The sequence below is a fragment of the Chiloscyllium plagiosum genome, chromosome 17 (assembly GCF_004010195.1).
Source record: "Chiloscyllium plagiosum isolate BGI_BamShark_2017 chromosome 17, ASM401019v2, whole genome shotgun sequence".
NCBI classification, from domain to species: Eukaryota; Metazoa; Chordata; class Chondrichthyes; order Orectolobiformes; family Hemiscylliidae; genus Chiloscyllium; species Chiloscyllium plagiosum.
The window spans coordinates 54,857,410-54,875,325 of record NC_057726.1 but is presented as its reverse complement, the minus strand read 5'-3'; the positions used below and the strand labels follow the sequence as shown (position 1 = coordinate 54,875,325).

Sequence of the window (17,916 nt, the reverse complement as noted above, 5' to 3'; positions counted from 1 at the left end):
CGTCTAACTGCCGTTCACCCTCACAGTCAGGATGGCCGAGCGGTCTAAGGCGCTGCGTTCAGGTCGCAGTCTCCCCTGGAGGCGTGGGTTCGAATCCCACTCCTGACACTGCTTCTCCTTTTCCTCCCCCTCTTTTGTCTAATACCACAACACAATTAATGTCAGATTTCAAAGCCACTACTGTGTCTTCCAGATTCAACAGCGACTCTTCAGCAATGTCTTTTTCCCCTCTAGTTTCTCATTTTTATGTAATTGTCATGAGATGAGGATACTTTAACTCTAAGGGTAGTGGACCTGTGGAATTCTCCACCACAAAACACTGTTGAACCCAAGACCCAAGACGTATTCAGTTAAAAATCACACACCAAGTTATAGTCCAACAGGTTTAATTGGAAGCACTAACTTTTGGAGCGCTGCTCCTTCGTTGGGTAGTTAGTGGGACTGGATACATAGGACACAGAATTTATAAGTAAAAGATCAAAGTGTCATACAACTGATGTGGTGTACATTGTATTAGACAAACCTAAGTGGCTTTGAAGTCTTTAATCACTTAGGATAGTGATGCAGGCTTCGATTGATACCACATTCAAAATGATTAAAGACTTAGCCATCTAGGTTTGTCTAATACATCGCATCAGTTGTATGGCACTTTGATCTTTTACTTATAAATTCTATGTCCTATGTATCCTGACTATAACCTGGTGTCATGTGATTTTCACCTTTGTCCACCCGATTCCAACAGAGGCGCCTTCACATCATGAATATAGTCAAGAAAGAGATAGATTTACCGAGGTCAATGCATCAAGAGGCATGGGCAGATAGAAGATCAGCCACAATCCTTTTGGATAGTGGAACAGACTCGAAGGGCCAAATGGCCTACTCCTGCTCCTACTTTTTATGTAATTATTAACACATCATTCTCAGAGATGGCAATGAAAGCACTTCCAACATGTCACTTTTGAACATCTTTGCAGATGTTAAGCACCTGTGCAATTTCTGGCGGCAATCGGCCAGACCAAAAAAACTTTTCATTCTCATGGATCAAAACAAAAGATCATTCTCATGGATCAGAAATGGTAAAATGCCAAGGACAGTACAAAGAGATATTAGAGTTCAGGTAGACATAGGACTAACATTGATTCATGAATGAAAGGGAAAATTCAACCTCTAGTGTCGATGGAAGATCCTTGCAAGAGCAATTTACCTCGTTCCTCTCCCCCACTAGTATAAGGCAAGGTAGCCATAGCCAGCGTGTGAGACAGGACATACAAAAGTAAGAGTGCATCAGCAAATATGGTCAGAAAGGGAGGAGGGTTCACAAGAAGGAAGATCTAAAAATCCAAAGATAGAAGTTGAGATAATGGAAAAGTACATGAATGCAGTTTAAAGTCAAACTGATTTGGACAGAGAGTTTATCTAAATGTGAAGAGCATCTGCAATAATGCTGATGAACTAATGGCTTGATAAGGTTGCCATTGTTCTTCCCCCTGACTGGGTAGTTAGAACAATTACCCCAGAAGACTGTTTTTTGTTTAAGGCTGAGAGTTTTTTTGTCTGTCAGGAAATCAAGCAATATGGAGAATGGGCAAAAAAATGGAACTGAAGCCTAAATTCGCTCATTATCATAGTACACCAGAACCAGTCCCACAGTATTCTAAATGCGGCCGAAGCAATGTCTTGTACAATTTTAACATGACTTGCCAGCTCTTATACTCAATACCCCATCCAATGAAAGCAATCATACTAAATGCCTTCTTGACCACACTATCCACCTGTGCAGCAACCTTCAGGATACAATGGACCTGCACTCCCAGATCTCTCTGCCCATCAACTTTTCCCAAGGCTCTTCCATTCATTGTATAATTCGCTCTAGAATTAGACTTGCCTAAATGCATTACCTCACATTTGTCTGGACTGAAAGCTATCTGCCACTTTTCCACCCAACTCTCCAGTCTACCTATATCCTCCTGTATTCTCTGACAGTCCCTTATGCTTTCTGCCACTCCACCAATCTTTGTGTTATCTGCAAACTTGCTGATCATACCAACAGTGCCCTCTTCCAGATCATTTATGTATATCACAAACAACAGTGGCCCCAGCACTGACCCCTGTGGAACACCACTGGTCATCTTTCTCCATTTCAAGAAACTCCCTTCAACTATTACTCTCTGTCTCCTGTTGCTCAATCAGATCTTTATCCACCTAACTAGAACACCCTGCACACCATGTGACTTCACTTTCTCCATTAGTCTCCAATGGGAAACCTTATCAAACGCCTTACTAAAGTCCATGTATATAACACCAACACCCTTCCATCACCTAACAACTTGGTCACTTCCTCGAAGAACTCTATTAAGTTGATAAGGCACGATGTCCCCTGCACAAAACCATGTTGCCTATCACTGATAAGCTCATTCTTTTCTAAATATAAATAGATCTGTCTCTCAGTACTCTCTCCAGCAACTTCCCACCACCAACGTCAGGCTCACTGGTCTGTAATTACCCGGAATATCCCTACTACCCTTCTTGTAAGGGGGACAACATGAGCAGCCTTCCAGTCCTCCGGCACCTCACCTGTATTTAAGGATGCCACAAAGATATCTGTCAGGGCCCACGCTATTTCCTCTCGTGCCTCCCTCAGCAACCTGGGATAGATCCCATCCAGTCCTGGGGATTTGTCCACCTTAATAACCTCTAGCATACCCAACACATCTTCCCTACTTATGCCAACATGATCCAGACTAATCAAACTTCTATCTCTAATCTCAAGATTCATCATGTTCCTCTCCTCAGTGAACACTGATGCAAAGTAATCATTCAGAATCTCACCCATTCTCTCAGGTGTGGCACACAGCCTTCCTTCATTATCTTTTAGTGGACCAATCCTTTCTCTAGTTACCCACTTGCTTCTTATACAAGAATAAAATGTTTTGGGATTTTCCTTAATTCTGCTTGCTGAAGCTATTTCATGACCCCTTTTAGCCTGCTTGATTCCTTGTTTAAGACTTGTCCTACTCTTCAGATATTCCTTCAGGGCCCGTTCTGTTCTTAGCTGCCTAGACCTTATGTACGCTTCCCTTTTCCTCTTGGCTAGTCGTACAATTTCTCCTGTCATTAACGGTTCACGAATCTTGCCCTTCCTATCCTTTGCCTTCAATGGGACATGCCTATCCTGCACTACCGTTAAGCTATCTTTGAAAGCCTCCCACATCCCAAATGTGGACTTCCCTTCAAATAGCTGTGTCCAATCCACATTTCCCAGCTCCTGCCTAATTTTGATATAATTGGCCTTGGCTCAGTTTAGTACTCTTCCCTTAGGACCACTCTCTTATTTATCTACGAGTATTCTAAAACTTACTCACTGTACCCAAAGAAATCCTCCACCGCAACTTCTACCACCTGCCCTGGATCGTATTATCCTCAAATTTCTTCATTGTTTTCCCTTTATTTTAGTCTAAATCATGGATATATAAAATGAAGAGCAAGGCCAGTACTGAACACCATGGAAACCCACTGGAAACAGCCTGGCAGTCACAAACAAAAGTTAACCATAATTCTTTATTTCATGTCACGGAAACAACTTTGGATCCAACTTATCAGTTTCCCTTGGATCCCATAGATCTTTGATTTTCTAATAAATCCATGTTAATTGTCCTTGATTATTCCATACCTTTCTGAATAATGATTTATAGACTCCCAAACTTTCTTTCAATGAATTGTCCGCCATCGAAGTTTAACACGCCTGTAATTACTCGTATTCTGGGGAGGGGTGTCTCGATTTTGGTGTTGTATCCTTTCCCTTTCTGGTCGCCGTACCTGAAAGCTTTCTCTTACCTTTGAATGCCTCCTGCTGCTATCAACATGATTTACCGCAAAGTCGCAATTTCCAAACCATTTTTGCCAATCATATTTCAGCTTAGCATAGTTACATTTTTTCACAAATATACGACTTATACACATGACCCTTTTCCATAAACTAACTGAATTATGATCACAATCAGTAAACCACCGATACACCTTCCACTTGCCCAGATAATTCCCTAAAACTGCTCACAATTACCCCTTTACTTGCGATTGTTACAAGGAAACATTTTGCTGACTGAAGGGTGATAGAATTAGATTCACTTGTAACTTTCAGAAGACAAGGGGATATGTATACTTTATGCTTAATAGAGATAATATACTTTAAAAGGGAGTTGAGATAATTCCGTATCTCTTTCAGAAGTGAAACAGATGTGAACAGTCCCTTTTGCTGTGCAATATGGATACACAGATATGATTGAATAGTAGGAATTCTCGCAATTTGTGAAAAGCACTTTTTCTAAGGACAGATATTATAATCCTCACATCGCATGCACGTGAGAATAGAAGTTTTGTAAAAAATCGATATTTAAGTTTTTAAAGGAAAACATGTCAGGAGTGGGATTCGAACCCACGCCTCCAGAGGAGACTGCGACCTGAACGCAGCGCCTTAGACCGCTCGGCCATCCTGACTTCATGTTCGAAAAGCTTTTTTTCAGTTTCTATAAAGACAATCAAATGTCTGACTTTTTTTGTTCTTTATTGCAATGCTGCTGCTGCAATCACAACAGTATTCCTCGCGCCCACAGTGGGTTGCTATGGTTTTGCAGTTTGCAGGGCGCGCGCGGTGGCGCGGTAGGTTTTCGAACCCGGAATCTCCGGGCCCACGTTCTAACGGAACCCGGGGCTGTCACTCCGCCCCCAAGCTGCTTGCCCGGGAGCCGAGGACGCGGTGGGCGCTGCAGAAATGCAGGGCCCGGCGAGCGACTGAGGAAGTTGGCGGTGTTTGCTGGATTGATGCAGCTGTTGCAGCACTCATCGCCGGGAGGGAGTGAGTGAGGGGAATTAACAACGAGATTGTGAAGAGGAGGCCCGGGGTTGTTGTTGCTGCTGCTGCTGCTGCTGCTGGAAGATGTTGTCTCTGGGCAGGTTGTCCTGGGAGGTCCGGGTCTCCCTGGCGGCCGCTGCTGTACTTTGCTCCATGGTCATTTCGCGGAGTTTCGGCGACTACTTCGACCAGACGACCCTGTTGCAGCTATTCCGGGTGCAGTTCCTGCTCTTCATCAACTGCCTCATGTCAATCGGTTCGAGGTACATCTGGAAGAGGGCCGTGTCCAACCTGCACACTCTCTCTGCCCATGGCTCCCAGTGTTTCACCGGCTGGAAGGTGGCTGTGTGGCTTTTCCTCCTCCTGGCTCACTCCAGCTTCTTCTCCCTGCTGGCCTTGGTGTCAGAAGAGCCTCACCTCTTTTCCTTGGTCTCCTACACCTGCCTGGGGATGTACGTCTTTCTTATTTTCAGCCTCCTGGTGCTTGGGCTCCTGGAACAGGCCCACAAGCTGCTGCCCTTCAGCCGGGCTGCCCCCTCTCACAGCCGCAATACTGTCAAGTTGCTCCTGGCCCTTCTCTTCAGTGTTAGCTGCACTATTGTGGGCCTTCATAATGCTCGGCAGCCTCCTCTCATCAAACAGGTGGAAATACCTGTCCACAAACTACCTCAGTCATTCCATAATTTGAGGATGGTTTTGTTAGCTGACATTCATCTAGGGCCCACAGTAGGAAGGACCAAACTTGAAACAGTTGTGAAGATGGTCAATGAACTCAATCCAGGTACGCTGCATAGTTAATAAATGGATACACATGCTTCAACAAGAGCCAAGCCAAATAGGGCAAAACCTCCTTTCTGCATTGGAAACCTGAAGTTAGAAAGAACAGTTCACATGGAGAGTTTGAAAAGTTGGGCTCCAAATTAAAAGGCAGAACCTCAAGCTTTGCATGGTTACCTGAGCCAGCACATGCTAACTGGTTGCAGTCAGAGTCAAGTTAGGTCCATGTAAACAATAATTATTAAAAGAAAAGCAAGGCTGTTTTTGAATGTGTAATGTATGCACAAAATAGATGAATCAACAGCACAATTAGAGATGAATAGTCTTGATCCAATTGCCATGATGGGGATGTAGTTACAAGCTGATCAAGGTTGGGAAATAAATATTGCAGGATATTTTGAACATTTTGAAAAGACAACCAATAATTTAAAATGAGAAATCACCCTGAAGTAATGGGTGATATAAGAACAGTAATAGGAAGGATCCTGCCTGACAAGATCAGGAAGTAGAATATGTATTAATGTAAATTAAGAACAAAAAAATGGCCAGAAGATGCTGTTGGGAGTAGTTAACAAAACATCTACCATTATCAAACAATAAATAATTGGAGCTTGTAACAAAGGCAATGCAAAATTTGTGTGGTCTTTAACCTGCATATAGACTGGAAAATCAAATTGACAAAGGCAATCTGGGACATAATTTTGTAAAATACTTCCATAACCATTTTCTGAAGCAATACGTTGGCCTGTTTTTGCTCCTATTTCTTATTTTCTTATTGAACCAATTTGACATAAAACTAGCCCTGTATAATGAAGCAGGTTTAATGAGTAATCCCACAAATTAACCATAGGGCTAATAAAGGTGAAGAACAGAATCTAATTAATAGCATTAGATAAAAAGTATTCAAGAAACTTCAGGGTCAAAAAGCTGATAAAGTGGATGGCATTGAACAGCCTACATTGGAGCATTTTAAAACAGTGTATACAGTAGCAACAACTTTCCAAAATGTTTAAACTTTAGAAAGATCTCAATGGATTGGAAGTTAGCAAATATTATGCAACTACTGATGAAAGGATGGAGACAGAGAACTGGGAATTACAGATCAGTTAGCCCAAAATGTTGGAACCTATTATCAAGCAAATTTTAATAACGCAGTTGCAAATCATAGCATAATCAAAGTTACCATGATTTTGTCAAAGAGTATCATTTTAGACAATTCTTTTTTAGTATTTTGTCAATAAGGGAGTTTAAAATGCATTTAATCAAGATACCACACAAAAAGTTAAAACAGAAGATAATGGTTCTTAAGTTTAAAGTGATATAATAACATGGATAGAGGAATGGTAATGAAGGGGAAGCAAATTGGCAAGCTGTGACTAGAATTAGTGCTGGGGCCTGCACTATTTATGATCAATTTTATTGATTCACTCTGAGAAATCGAGAATGTTTCCAGGTTCGCTGACAATACAACACTATTTAGAAATACAAGCTGAGAGGAGGATGCAATTAAGCTGCAAAGTGATATAGACTGGTTAAATGAGTTAACAATAGGTTTGTAAAATGAGTATATGTAGAAGTGTGAAGTTATTCACTTAGTGGTAAGAACAGAAATAAAGACTTAAAGCCCCTAAATATTAATGTTCAGAGATGTTTGGGAATAGTAGTCCAAAAACATAAGAACCTAGTGTGCAGATACAGTAAGCCATGAGGGAGACAAACAGCATGTTGACCTTTATTGCAAGGGGATTCAAATAGAAGAATAATGAAATCTTGCTACAATTGTACAGAGCTGTAGTGCTAACTGCAGTGTTGGTCTTCATATTTCAGCTAGGATGTACTCGTATTGGAGGCAATGTAATAAAGGTTCACTAGATTTCTTCCTAGGTTTTTCCCTCTTCAGCACTAAGTGAATTGGCCTGAATTCTTCCAAGTTTAGTAATATGAGAGGTAATCCAATTGAAACATGAGGTTCTGACGGGATTTGGCAAGGTAGACACTGAGAGGTGGTTTCCCCTGCTTTGGGAAAATCAACCACAAGAACATAATCTCCAGATAAGGGGTCAGTCATTTAGGATTTAGACAAAGAGAATTCCCTTCATTCAGAGGGTGGTAAAACTTTAGAATTGTTAACCCAAAAAGGTTGGAGTTGCTCTATCTTTGAAAATATTTAAGATCCAATGTGACAGATATTTCTTTTAGCGAATCAAGGGCTATGAGGAGCAGAAAGGTAGGATTGAGTTGGAAGATCAGTGTTTTTATTGAGTGGTGAGGCTAAGGATCCAGTCCTGCTCCTGCTTGTTTAATTCCTGTGTAATAGCACATGGGATGAATTGTGTCTTCTTTCTTAACCATGCCCACTGGTAGTTTGCTTTTTTATGTTCCTCTCGATCAACACTTACAGTTCACGTGGCTTGAGTGACACTCGACAAGTTGCAGTCTAGGACTACACTTTTCTCAAGTAGCTCATGTCAGTGAGCGTGTATAGAGCTGTAGAATTTAAAGGATATCAAAAGCAAAATCAATTTTGCCCTCCTATCAGAGTGCGTTATTCTGAGTTTTATTTATTTGCCTTCCTCCTTCCTGCAGCCAAATGTTCCCATGCTAAATTTAGTTCAGATTAGCTCGCTCAGTATGGATCAGGGACCAAAATGGATTCTGAAATGTATAACACAGTTGCACTCTGATTGAGAACATAGGGCAGATTTTGCACACGTTTTGCACAGAGCTGCGAGGATGTGGAATTCACTTGGAGGATAGATGGTTGAGGGAAACTGTCAACATACAGCATGAGGTTGGATCAGTGAGTGAAAGGTTATGGGATAAGAATAGCAACTGTAATTAACGTCTTGTGGAAGTAGGGCAGTGTTGACATGGACTGGGTGTGTTTTGTTCTAATTATTCCTAGGAAGTCAAAGGAAAGCAAAAACAATGACAATATTGTCCACATGTTTCTGACAAATATTGCTGTACATATGGCCATGATTTATTTTGAATTAGTGAGATAGTAAACGTTATCTAACTAACTACATGATTTTCAGATATTATTGTGATTGTTGGTGACCTCTCAGACTCTCAGGTAGTCAACCTCCGAAAAGCCACAGAACCACTACGACAGCTGATGCCAAAATTAGGGACATACTTTGTTACAGGTAAAGGTTCTCTTCATTTAACAAGTAACAGCCATTGAAACCATGCTTTATTAAAACAAATTGGGAATTAGAGGAATTAAATGTGTAGAATTTTATTTTTCATGTCACGATACGCAGGATGAACACATGCAAAATGAGTTACTCCAAGAAGGCAGACCTTTCCCTGAATCTTTCAGCAGTCTAAGGGTGCACCAACCTCTTAAATAATTGGAAAAAATCCCACTCACCAAACAGTGTGTAATTTGCAAATGTTTCTGTTTAGGTGTATTGCAAATGTATGTAAAATAGACATACATGGCAAATACAAATTAAGTCTAAATCGAAATTCTGCTACAGAGAGGGCGACAAAGAATAAAACTCATAGACCTATGCACCAAAAACCAGAAAGTCACACTCTGTTCAGTTGACCATGAAAGTTATCACCGAAGTCTGAGGATTTGTGACAAATTTACGAGAGCAGTCACAGACAAGTAAAGCAACAGCCTGACTTAATCACATTCCCAGAATTATACCTTACAACCAGACCACTCCATCAAAAGCCTTGTCCCACTGGCAGGACAGATCAACAGAGAAGATGGTACAGTGGTACACATTTGGGAGGAAGTGGCCCTGTGCATTCTCAACATTGACTCTGGACCCATGTAGTATCATGGCATCAGGCCAAACAAGGGCATGAAATTCTCGAGTTTTGTACTGTCTACTTGGAGATGCTTTGAGGGTAGCAAGGGCGCAGAACGTAATCTGGAGGGAGGGTCTTTAATTCCCCATCACCAGAGTGACTTGATAGCACCGCTGCTGACCAAGTTGGCTGAGTGTGGAAAGATATGTCAACCAAATGGGTCTGAAGCAAATGGTGAGAGAATCAATAAAAAAGGAATGTCTACTTCACCTCACCCTCATCAGTCTACCTGTTACAAATTCATGTGTCCATGATAGGCTTAGTAGGAATGACCATTGAATATTTGTTGTGAAGACTTCACATTGAGGGTACGCTTCATCATGTATGGCACTACCAATTTGATACAGTTGATGGATTCAGAACTGATCTAGCAACTCCAAAACTGAGTACCCACAAGGTGCTATTGACCATCAACAGCAAGAGGATTGTATTCAACCTCGTTTGTATCATCACAGCCCAGTATATGTCCACTCAAGCCAGGGGATCACCTCTGGTTCTAAGAGGAAGGTATAGGAGCATGCAAAGAGCACATCAGGCAAATTTAAAAATGCCAATCTGGTGAAGTGACGACACAGAACTACTTGTGTGGGCTACATGGAAGGCAAAATGTGATAGACAGAGCTGTGTGATTCCACACCAACAAATCAGTTCTAAGCTCTGTAGTCCTGCCACAGAAAGTTATTAATAATGGTGGATGATCAAATGAGCTAACAGTAAGAGGAAGCTCCACTAATAACCCCAATCTGTAATGATTGGGGGAAGGTGAGGAGGTATAAATTCCAAAGAAGAGGCTGAAGCATTTGTCGTCATTTTGAATGAATGAATGATCTGTCTCAGCCTCCACCAGAGGTCCCCAGCATCACAAATATCAATCATCTGTGATTCAGTGGATGAAGTCACTGGGTACCTGTTTTAAAAAAAATTCTCAAGGTCAGGTTCGTAGGAGAGTAGTCTGACACAGAACAAACGACCAAGAGGCGAGTCTGCTAGAATATGGGCATTTTATTCCCCGCAGCGTCGCCACAACGGGTCTGGCTTATACTCACTCTACATGTTACCGGAACTGGGAGCCGTCAGTTCTCGTAGAGCGGTTGCCAACAACCCACGCTCGGCGGTTAAACGTAACCCCGGAGCAGACTCACCGAACTGGAGACTTTTCCAGCTGATATACTCTTTTCCAGATATAAACATTCATGTGAACAGCAGAGCAAGGCTAAAAAACACATTCCATTCTGGTTACATACAGATAAGAAGATTCACACGGGGAGGTGTGTAATAAGATTCACACGGGACTAAGCAACACCTCCATTCCGGTTAGATTCACACATGTATTGGGACATAATTTTTAACCGTTTCACCACATTCCACTGCTTGGAATTTTACACCACAGTACCACAAAGGCATTGGGCCCAAACAGCATCCTGACTGTCATGCATGAACTTCAGAAAAGCCACACCCTCTAGCCAAGCTCTTCTAGGACAGCTATAATACTGGCACGTACACCACAATGTAGAGCATTGCCCAGGTATATCCTGTTGACATCAATTCACTTCAGCCAATTACCACCTCATCAGTGTATTCTCAATCATCAGTGAAGTGATAGTAAGTGTCAACATCAGTGCTATCAAGTGGCATCTGCCCAACAATAACCTGCTCACTGGTTCTCCATTTGGGTCCTGCCTGGTTCCCTGCCTTCTGACCTCATTACAGTATTGGTAAAGAGCTGCTCCAGGGGCAGAATTAGAGTAACTGACTGTGCTTGATTTCAAGGTAATTTTTGATCATATGCAACATTAGAAAGTCCTGGCAAAATTGAAGTCAATGGAAATTGCAGTTGGGCAGGGGAAGCTGTTCATTGGTTGAATTATAACCAGTAGAAGGAAAGATGATGGTTTCCAATAACTACAAATCATCTTGACCCCCGGATATCGCTACAGGAGTTCCTCATGGTAATGTTCTAGACCCGATCATTTTCAGCTGCTTTATCAGTGACTCTGTCTGTCAGGACAGCACAGTGGCTCAGTGGTTAGCACTGCTGCCTCAGAGCGCCAGGGGCCTGGGTTTGATTCCACCTTGGGGTGACTGCCTGTGTGGAGTTTGCATGTTTTCTCTGTGTCTGTGTGGATTTTCTCTGGGTGCTCCAATTTTCTCCCACAGTTCAAAGATGTGCAGGTTGGGTGGATTGGCTATGCTAAATTGTCCAGGGGTGTGTAGGCGAGGTTGGTTACTCATGGGAAATGCAAGGTTATAGGGTAGGGGGTGAGTTTGGGTGGGATGCCCTGGAGAATTGGTGTGGACTCGAGAGGTCGAATGGCCTGCTTCCACATTGTAGGGTCTATGATTCAATTCTGTGATCATGACGGCAGAAATAGGTATGACTACTGATAATTGTGCAGAACTCAGTCTTGTTTGTGACACTTCAGATATTGAAACAGTTCAGTTTTGCATGCAGCAAGACCTGGACAACACTAATTCCCAGACTGGGTATGGTGTGAATTTAACTTGTCACTTAAGTTCCAGGCAATGACCGTCTCTAATAAGAGAAAATCTTATTACATAATGACATTCAATGGCATTACCATTGCTGAATCCCTACTTTCAACATCTCGAAGTTTACCATTCAGCAGAAACTGAACTGGACCAACTATATAATTACCATAGCTACAATACCAGGTTAAGACTGAGAATTCTATGACCTCTTGTTTCCCAAAATCTGTCTGTATTTTCCAGACCCAAGTCAGGAGTATAATGGAATATTTTCCAGTTATCTGGATGACTACAGCTCGAACAATGCAATGTCATCAGGGTCAAAGCACTGACTTGATCAATGTCTTAAAAAATCTTTTCCCTCCCACCGTCAGTGCACAAGACTCCTTTGATAGCACCTTCCAAACCTGTGATCTCCACCATCTAGAAAGCACATTAATTCTCCCAGCTGCAGGTTCTCCTCCAAGCCATACATCATCCTAATTTGGAAGTATATCAAATATGTCTCTGTTCTCTATCACTGGCTCAAAAACCTACAACGTCTTTGGGTTTAGCTACACCCAGATGGACTGCAAAAGTTCGAGAAGGCAGCTTGTCACTATCTTCTCAAGAACATTTGGGGATAGGCAATAGATGCTGCCCTAGTCAGCGATGCCCCCATGATGTGAAATAATAACAAATATTCCCATGTTTACCATGTTACAAGGATTCTCACATTCTGATTACGCCAGCAGTCAGGATTTCCAGTCTTTTCTCTTGGTTGTTCAGATATCATAGAATTCATGAGCATGTTCTCCCTCATTTTTTTTTAACCTCGTTAATTTGAGACGACTGATCGAAGTGTGGCTGAATAAACCGTAGTAACGTATGTGTCACCTTTTTGAATGACTCCTAGGTAACCACGACTATTACAGTGCTGATATCACGAACTGGTTTAAGCATCTACAGTCCCTAAATATCCGGCCGCTCCACAATGACCATGTGAAGATTCACAGTCTCCGTGAGGACAAGGACTGGTTCTGTCTGGCTGGGGTTGATGACATCGAAGCAGAGATGTTACGGTGGGTTCATCCTTTTCCATCCTGCCACTGTGTACTCAGCCTTGTGGAATGTGTTCCAAAGGTATAGAATGCAGCAGCTTTTCTGAGAAAGTCAAATATCTGGCACACAGTAGCGGGCCTCCTTTTTCCTCATTGAGTCATGTACAAAAAGCAAGCAGGAAGTTTGTTACATTTTCCCTTTTAACAAAAAGTCAGTGATTTGTTCACTGAAATGTAATGCACAACTGCATACTTGTCAAAGTGAAATCTTGCAGATTTTCTTTCCCTGAACGTAAAGTTCAAGCCACACATTCCCGTGTGATTCCGACTACTATGTCCTTTATTTAAACCGAGATAAAGATTGTGAAAATAATACACAACTTTGAAAATTATGCCAATAGCATTTGCAGTGCAGGATTGGTTAAATGGCCAGTTATGGTGCCTTAACTCCAAGGATGGATGGAGAATAATGAAATGAATTGAAAAAAATGGAGGCCATCAGTTTTTATAAAGTAACTGTTTGAATCCAAATATAGCTGCGTGCATGGTTTTATTGGATTGTTCTAGTGAGACTATGGTATACTCCATTCCATGCATGAGAAGGTACTCTTGAAATCGGAGGCACTTTGTCGATGTTGCAGACCTGGGAAAACCTTCAAATGCACCTTATATCTCAGTTTGAAAATTGACCCCAAAAATGGGAATTTTGGACTTAGAATGTTTACAAAATAATTACAATGATTATTTTTTAAAATGTACTTGAGTACCACGTAATAATTGAAATCATGAAATAGCATTTTGTTAAAAACACAGAATTTAATGTTTATCCCTGAGCCCATCGGAATTTAGTGGTGCATCAGATATTTTACAGTCTCCTGAAGGTTGCTAAGCAGACTAGTTTTCGAACCAACCTGTTCAGAGATGTCCTGGTATACCCCTAGAGCCCAGGCTTTCTGGTTCAGAGATAGGACATTGTCACAGTCTTGTTCAATGGTTAACAGACAACCAATGCCTAACTGAGGAACCTGTTATGACACACATCTAAAGCAGGTGAGACTTGAACCCAGGCCTCCCGGTCCAAGCGTAGGGACACTGCCACGGCACCACAAGAGAGCCTTTGGAGAATGGCTGACAGCTGTAGGCTTGGAATCCCCACCCCACCGGGGATTCAAGTATGTGAAAGACCAGATGCTGGCCATTTAATTACCTGTGGGCACTTTAATTACATTTGGCCTCCCCATTGGTAGACACTTAGAGGTCCAACTTATTTACCAGCCAATCAGGGGGAAATCAGATAGTTAGAACTAAATCCCAGTGAAGGGAACCAGATCAACATCGTAAGGGCCCCTAGGTTGTAGCCGGACTGCTGTCTTTGCTGTGACATAATTTACTATGGGTTAGATTGCCCGAAGTCTTTATTCCTTATCTCAGCTAAGGCATTGAACAGAGGCTCTGGAGTGTGGAATGTATTGCCTCTGTGTTGAATTAATCTCCTCCCCTAAGGATCAATTCAGAGCAGCAAATTATATTGGGCAGTGGCACATTTGTCAGCCTTCTTAGTTCCACATCTGAGCTTTTTGCGGTGGGGCTGGTGGAGAGGAATATCCAAGGGGAGAAAACGGAGATATTAAGTACTGCAATATTAAGTTGCTTTTCTCTTTATGCCAGTTGCTTAAAAAACTGCTGAGTACCAAGATATCAGAAAAAGACTTTACTCTGAACCACTTAAGTTTTCCACACAGGGAATGTCCTTATGTCAATATTTTTTTTTAAAGTTTGACAAGAAATAGCATTTCAATAGAACTGGAAAATGAGGAGTACAAAGCTGGGTCTGAGAGATTAAGAGCAAATCTTATCTCTGTGATGATGCTGCTCCTTTAACGAGATCATGTTGTCCTTGGTTTCTTTTTCCAGATGGATCGTGAAGACAGAGGTTCTGATATGTCTGGGTTGATCTACTTGAAGAAGCTTTTATGTTTGACAAAAAAATCACTTGTACAATGAAAGGGGAGCAGCCAATTTTCCCAGTTCAGGGTTTGTTTTGGTTTGGTTAGGTTTTAGCAGTCTGGCTGTTTTGCAACTGCTAGTCAGGTTTTAGCTGGGAAGTCAGAGAAGCTGCTGGACCCAAAGAAACAGCTCCTTGCTGATCCGGTCTCTCTACAGTCTCTCTCCTGTAAAAACCTGTGTTTGAATTGATCTTTTTGCCAAGGGATATTTGTGGGGATATTGCAAGTATTTAGGACAGCATCATTAAGTTGCGATAGAATCTATTGGGTTTTCAGATAAGTTATTCTATGTTCTATACTCATTTGTTTGTGTGTAAATAAATCCTGTTTTATTTAAAACAGAGAGGTTCGGCCAGCGACATCACTCCTGGTACATACACGTCTCACCTGCTTACAACAACTAGAAAAGTTAGGGTCTGGACTACCTTCTTGAAATGTTTTGAGGGAGTCTGGCCTGGTCCATGACACCTCTCTCTCTCTCTGTACCCTATGACAGAACAAGGATATGAAAGGAGCTAGGTGGATCACTCTACCCATGTATTATTGATCACTTTAGTGTATCTCATGACCTGCCTGTTGCTGTTTTTGTGTAGGTATCCTGGACATGGTATGGACTTAAATAAAGCACTAGATGGTTGCAGTACTAAAGATGCTATAGTATTGTTGGCACACCAACCAATAGCTGCTAAACGTGCCTTACAAAGTAGACCAGATATCAGCTTGATTCTCTCAGGTATGCACCTCCTCTGTTATTTCTTGTTTACTTTTGTCCTTTAATGCAAAAAACATCTGGTGTGAAAATCAGAATGTGTTAAAGCAAAGTCTAAAATAGTATTTGTAGTACAGAGTTCGTTCGTAATTAATTTACATGATTTTTCTAACCATTTCCAGTAACTTGAAAGTTAGAAAGGTTCAGAAAGAGATGTGGATGACCCAGGGTCATGTTGTCATCCTCTGCAAAAAGTGAGAAAGGTTATTACATTTTCTGGTACTTATATTTATTTCTTGACCTTGAAGTTGTTAATGCTGTGCTCTGAAATGGTTCGGTAAATAGAATGTGATTTCTTCATAAAGCATTCCTTCTTGGTTTAGATATTTATTGATTTGAATCTGAAGTCATGCTATTGGACCTGTTGAGTCTACTTCTATTTGCTGAGTTGTTCATTTAAGTGCTTTATTATAACTTAGTGTTGCTATTCCGAGGCTTTCGCTGCACCGCTGTTGTTATGGAGTAAATTGGATAATATCTTCAAGAGTCTGCACAATGCAGAAACCAAGAAGTTGATTTCTCCTTTGCCTTGCTCCTGCAACAGCTTTGCCAAATAAGTTACTTGCCAGTAGACCCTGGATTTTCAGTCCTTATCTACTTGTTATTCACTAAATATTAGGGCTTGCACATTTAGGTACAAATTCCTTTTCTTGGTGTGGTATGTCTTGACTGCCACATGGCCTCTGCAGCCCTGAAATGTTACTTTTACAAGTGTGTAGTCTTGTTCTTCAGAATTTAATTGTTGTTGTAGAATTTTTAAGAATGTATTTTTTTACACCTGCTTTCTGTCACTTTTGTTTCTTTCAACAACAGCTTGTTTTTATAAGCATTTTTAAAAGTAGTTTATGACAATTCACAAGGATATCTTTCTCTCCATTCTGTTCTCCCTCCTTTTATTTCACATTTTGTTCCATGATTTTATCACCAAATATTCTAATTTATACTTATTTGTTTAGAGTCTGTGAGACTTTGTGAGGATTTTTAATCTTATTGGTTGAGGACTCTCTCTGTTGTTTGCCCTACTTTTACATGTTGCAGGTGTCCTGAAGAGGGTGGGGCAATGAAAAGGCTATTGAGGAATAATGAATTGTTGTTCAAAAGCCTACACAAGTCTATGGGGAATTGTAAAGCACGGGCAAAGGTGAACACCATTCTTTCACTGCTGATTGTAAAATCCTGGCTATTATTTTTTAAGCCAAACTTCTCCTCTTTTGTCCAAGACACCTTTTCATTACTTCCAATATCCACTTATTTCACTTTGCAACAGGAGGTATCCTGGTGTTAACTCTGAGATTACAGCAGCATGTTGTGATCAGGTAGCATTAAATCAGGTTGGAGGTGGGCATACTTTAATGGGACAGGTTTGCACATATTGAGCCAGTGCAGTCAGAAGGAATGGAGAGAGGAAAATAAAGCTCAAAATGAGATAATATTCATTACAGTGAGGCAAAGGAAGTTGTTTTGTTTTGAGAGAGCAAGGCTCATGGGGCAGTACACCAAGGATCAAAAGAGTAGGAGAGAAAAGAAAAGAACTGTGCTCGCACAGGTTAAATAGTGCCAAGTTTGAGTTTTTAAAATTAGATTTTGGGATAAAGGAGAGACTGAAGGAGGCAAGTATTTACACATTTCACACTTCTGATAAAGAATGAGTCATGTTTGGACTCAGTGCAAAGAATCCTATATTTTATTGGAATGATTAGAATCGCTTCAGTGCGGAAGCAGGCTGTTCAGCCCATCGAATCCACACCAACCCTCTGAAGAGCATCCCACCCTGACCCACCACCTACTTTATCCCTGTAACCCCACATTTTCCATGGCTAATCCACCTAGCCTGCACATTCCTGGAAACTTTGGGGCAATTTAGCATGGCCATTCCACCTAACCTGCACATCTTTGGGCACTTTCTGATTCAGTATGTGGATGTACCTACTAGAGAAGGTGCAAAGCTTGACCCACTCTTGGGAAATAAGGCAGGGCAGGTGACTGAGGTGTCAGTGGGGGAGCACTTTGGGGCCAGCGACCATAATTCTATTCGTTTTAAAATAGTGATGGAAAAGGATAGACCAGATCTAAAAGTTGAAGTATAGAACAATACAGCACAGAACAGGCCCTTTGGCCCACGATGTTGTGCCGAACATTTGTCCTAGCTTAAGCACCCAT

General features: G+C 41.5%; 1 protein-coding gene and 2 non-coding genes across 3 annotated transcripts in view; 2 read left to right on the top strand and 1 right to left on the bottom strand.

Moving 5' to 3' along the window:
* The first annotated feature begins 25 nt into the window (after positions 1 to 25).
* On the top strand, positions 26 to 108 carry trnal-cag. Its single transcript has one exon. It is a non-coding gene; the product is annotated as a tRNA-Leu (tRNA).
* Positions 109 to 4,411: 4,303 nt separating this feature from the next.
* On the bottom strand, positions 4,412 to 4,494 carry trnal-cag. The gene has a single exon. It is a non-coding gene; the product is annotated as a tRNA-Leu (tRNA).
* Positions 4,495 to 4,933: 439 nt separating this feature from the next.
* tmppe (transmembrane protein with metallophosphoesterase domain) overlaps positions 4,934 to 17,916 on the top strand; it is a 21,957-nt gene continuing 8,974 nt past the window's right edge. Inside the window, exons 1-4 of the mRNA XM_043707133.1 lie at positions 4,934 to 5,630; positions 8,665 to 8,775; positions 12,837 to 13,002; positions 15,581 to 15,720. Coding sequence (XP_043563068.1) covers positions 4,934 to 5,630; positions 8,665 to 8,775; positions 12,837 to 13,002; positions 15,581 to 15,720 — 1,114 coding nt within the window. The remainder of the gene's footprint in view (positions 5,631 to 8,664; positions 8,776 to 12,836; positions 13,003 to 15,580; positions 15,721 to 17,916) is intronic.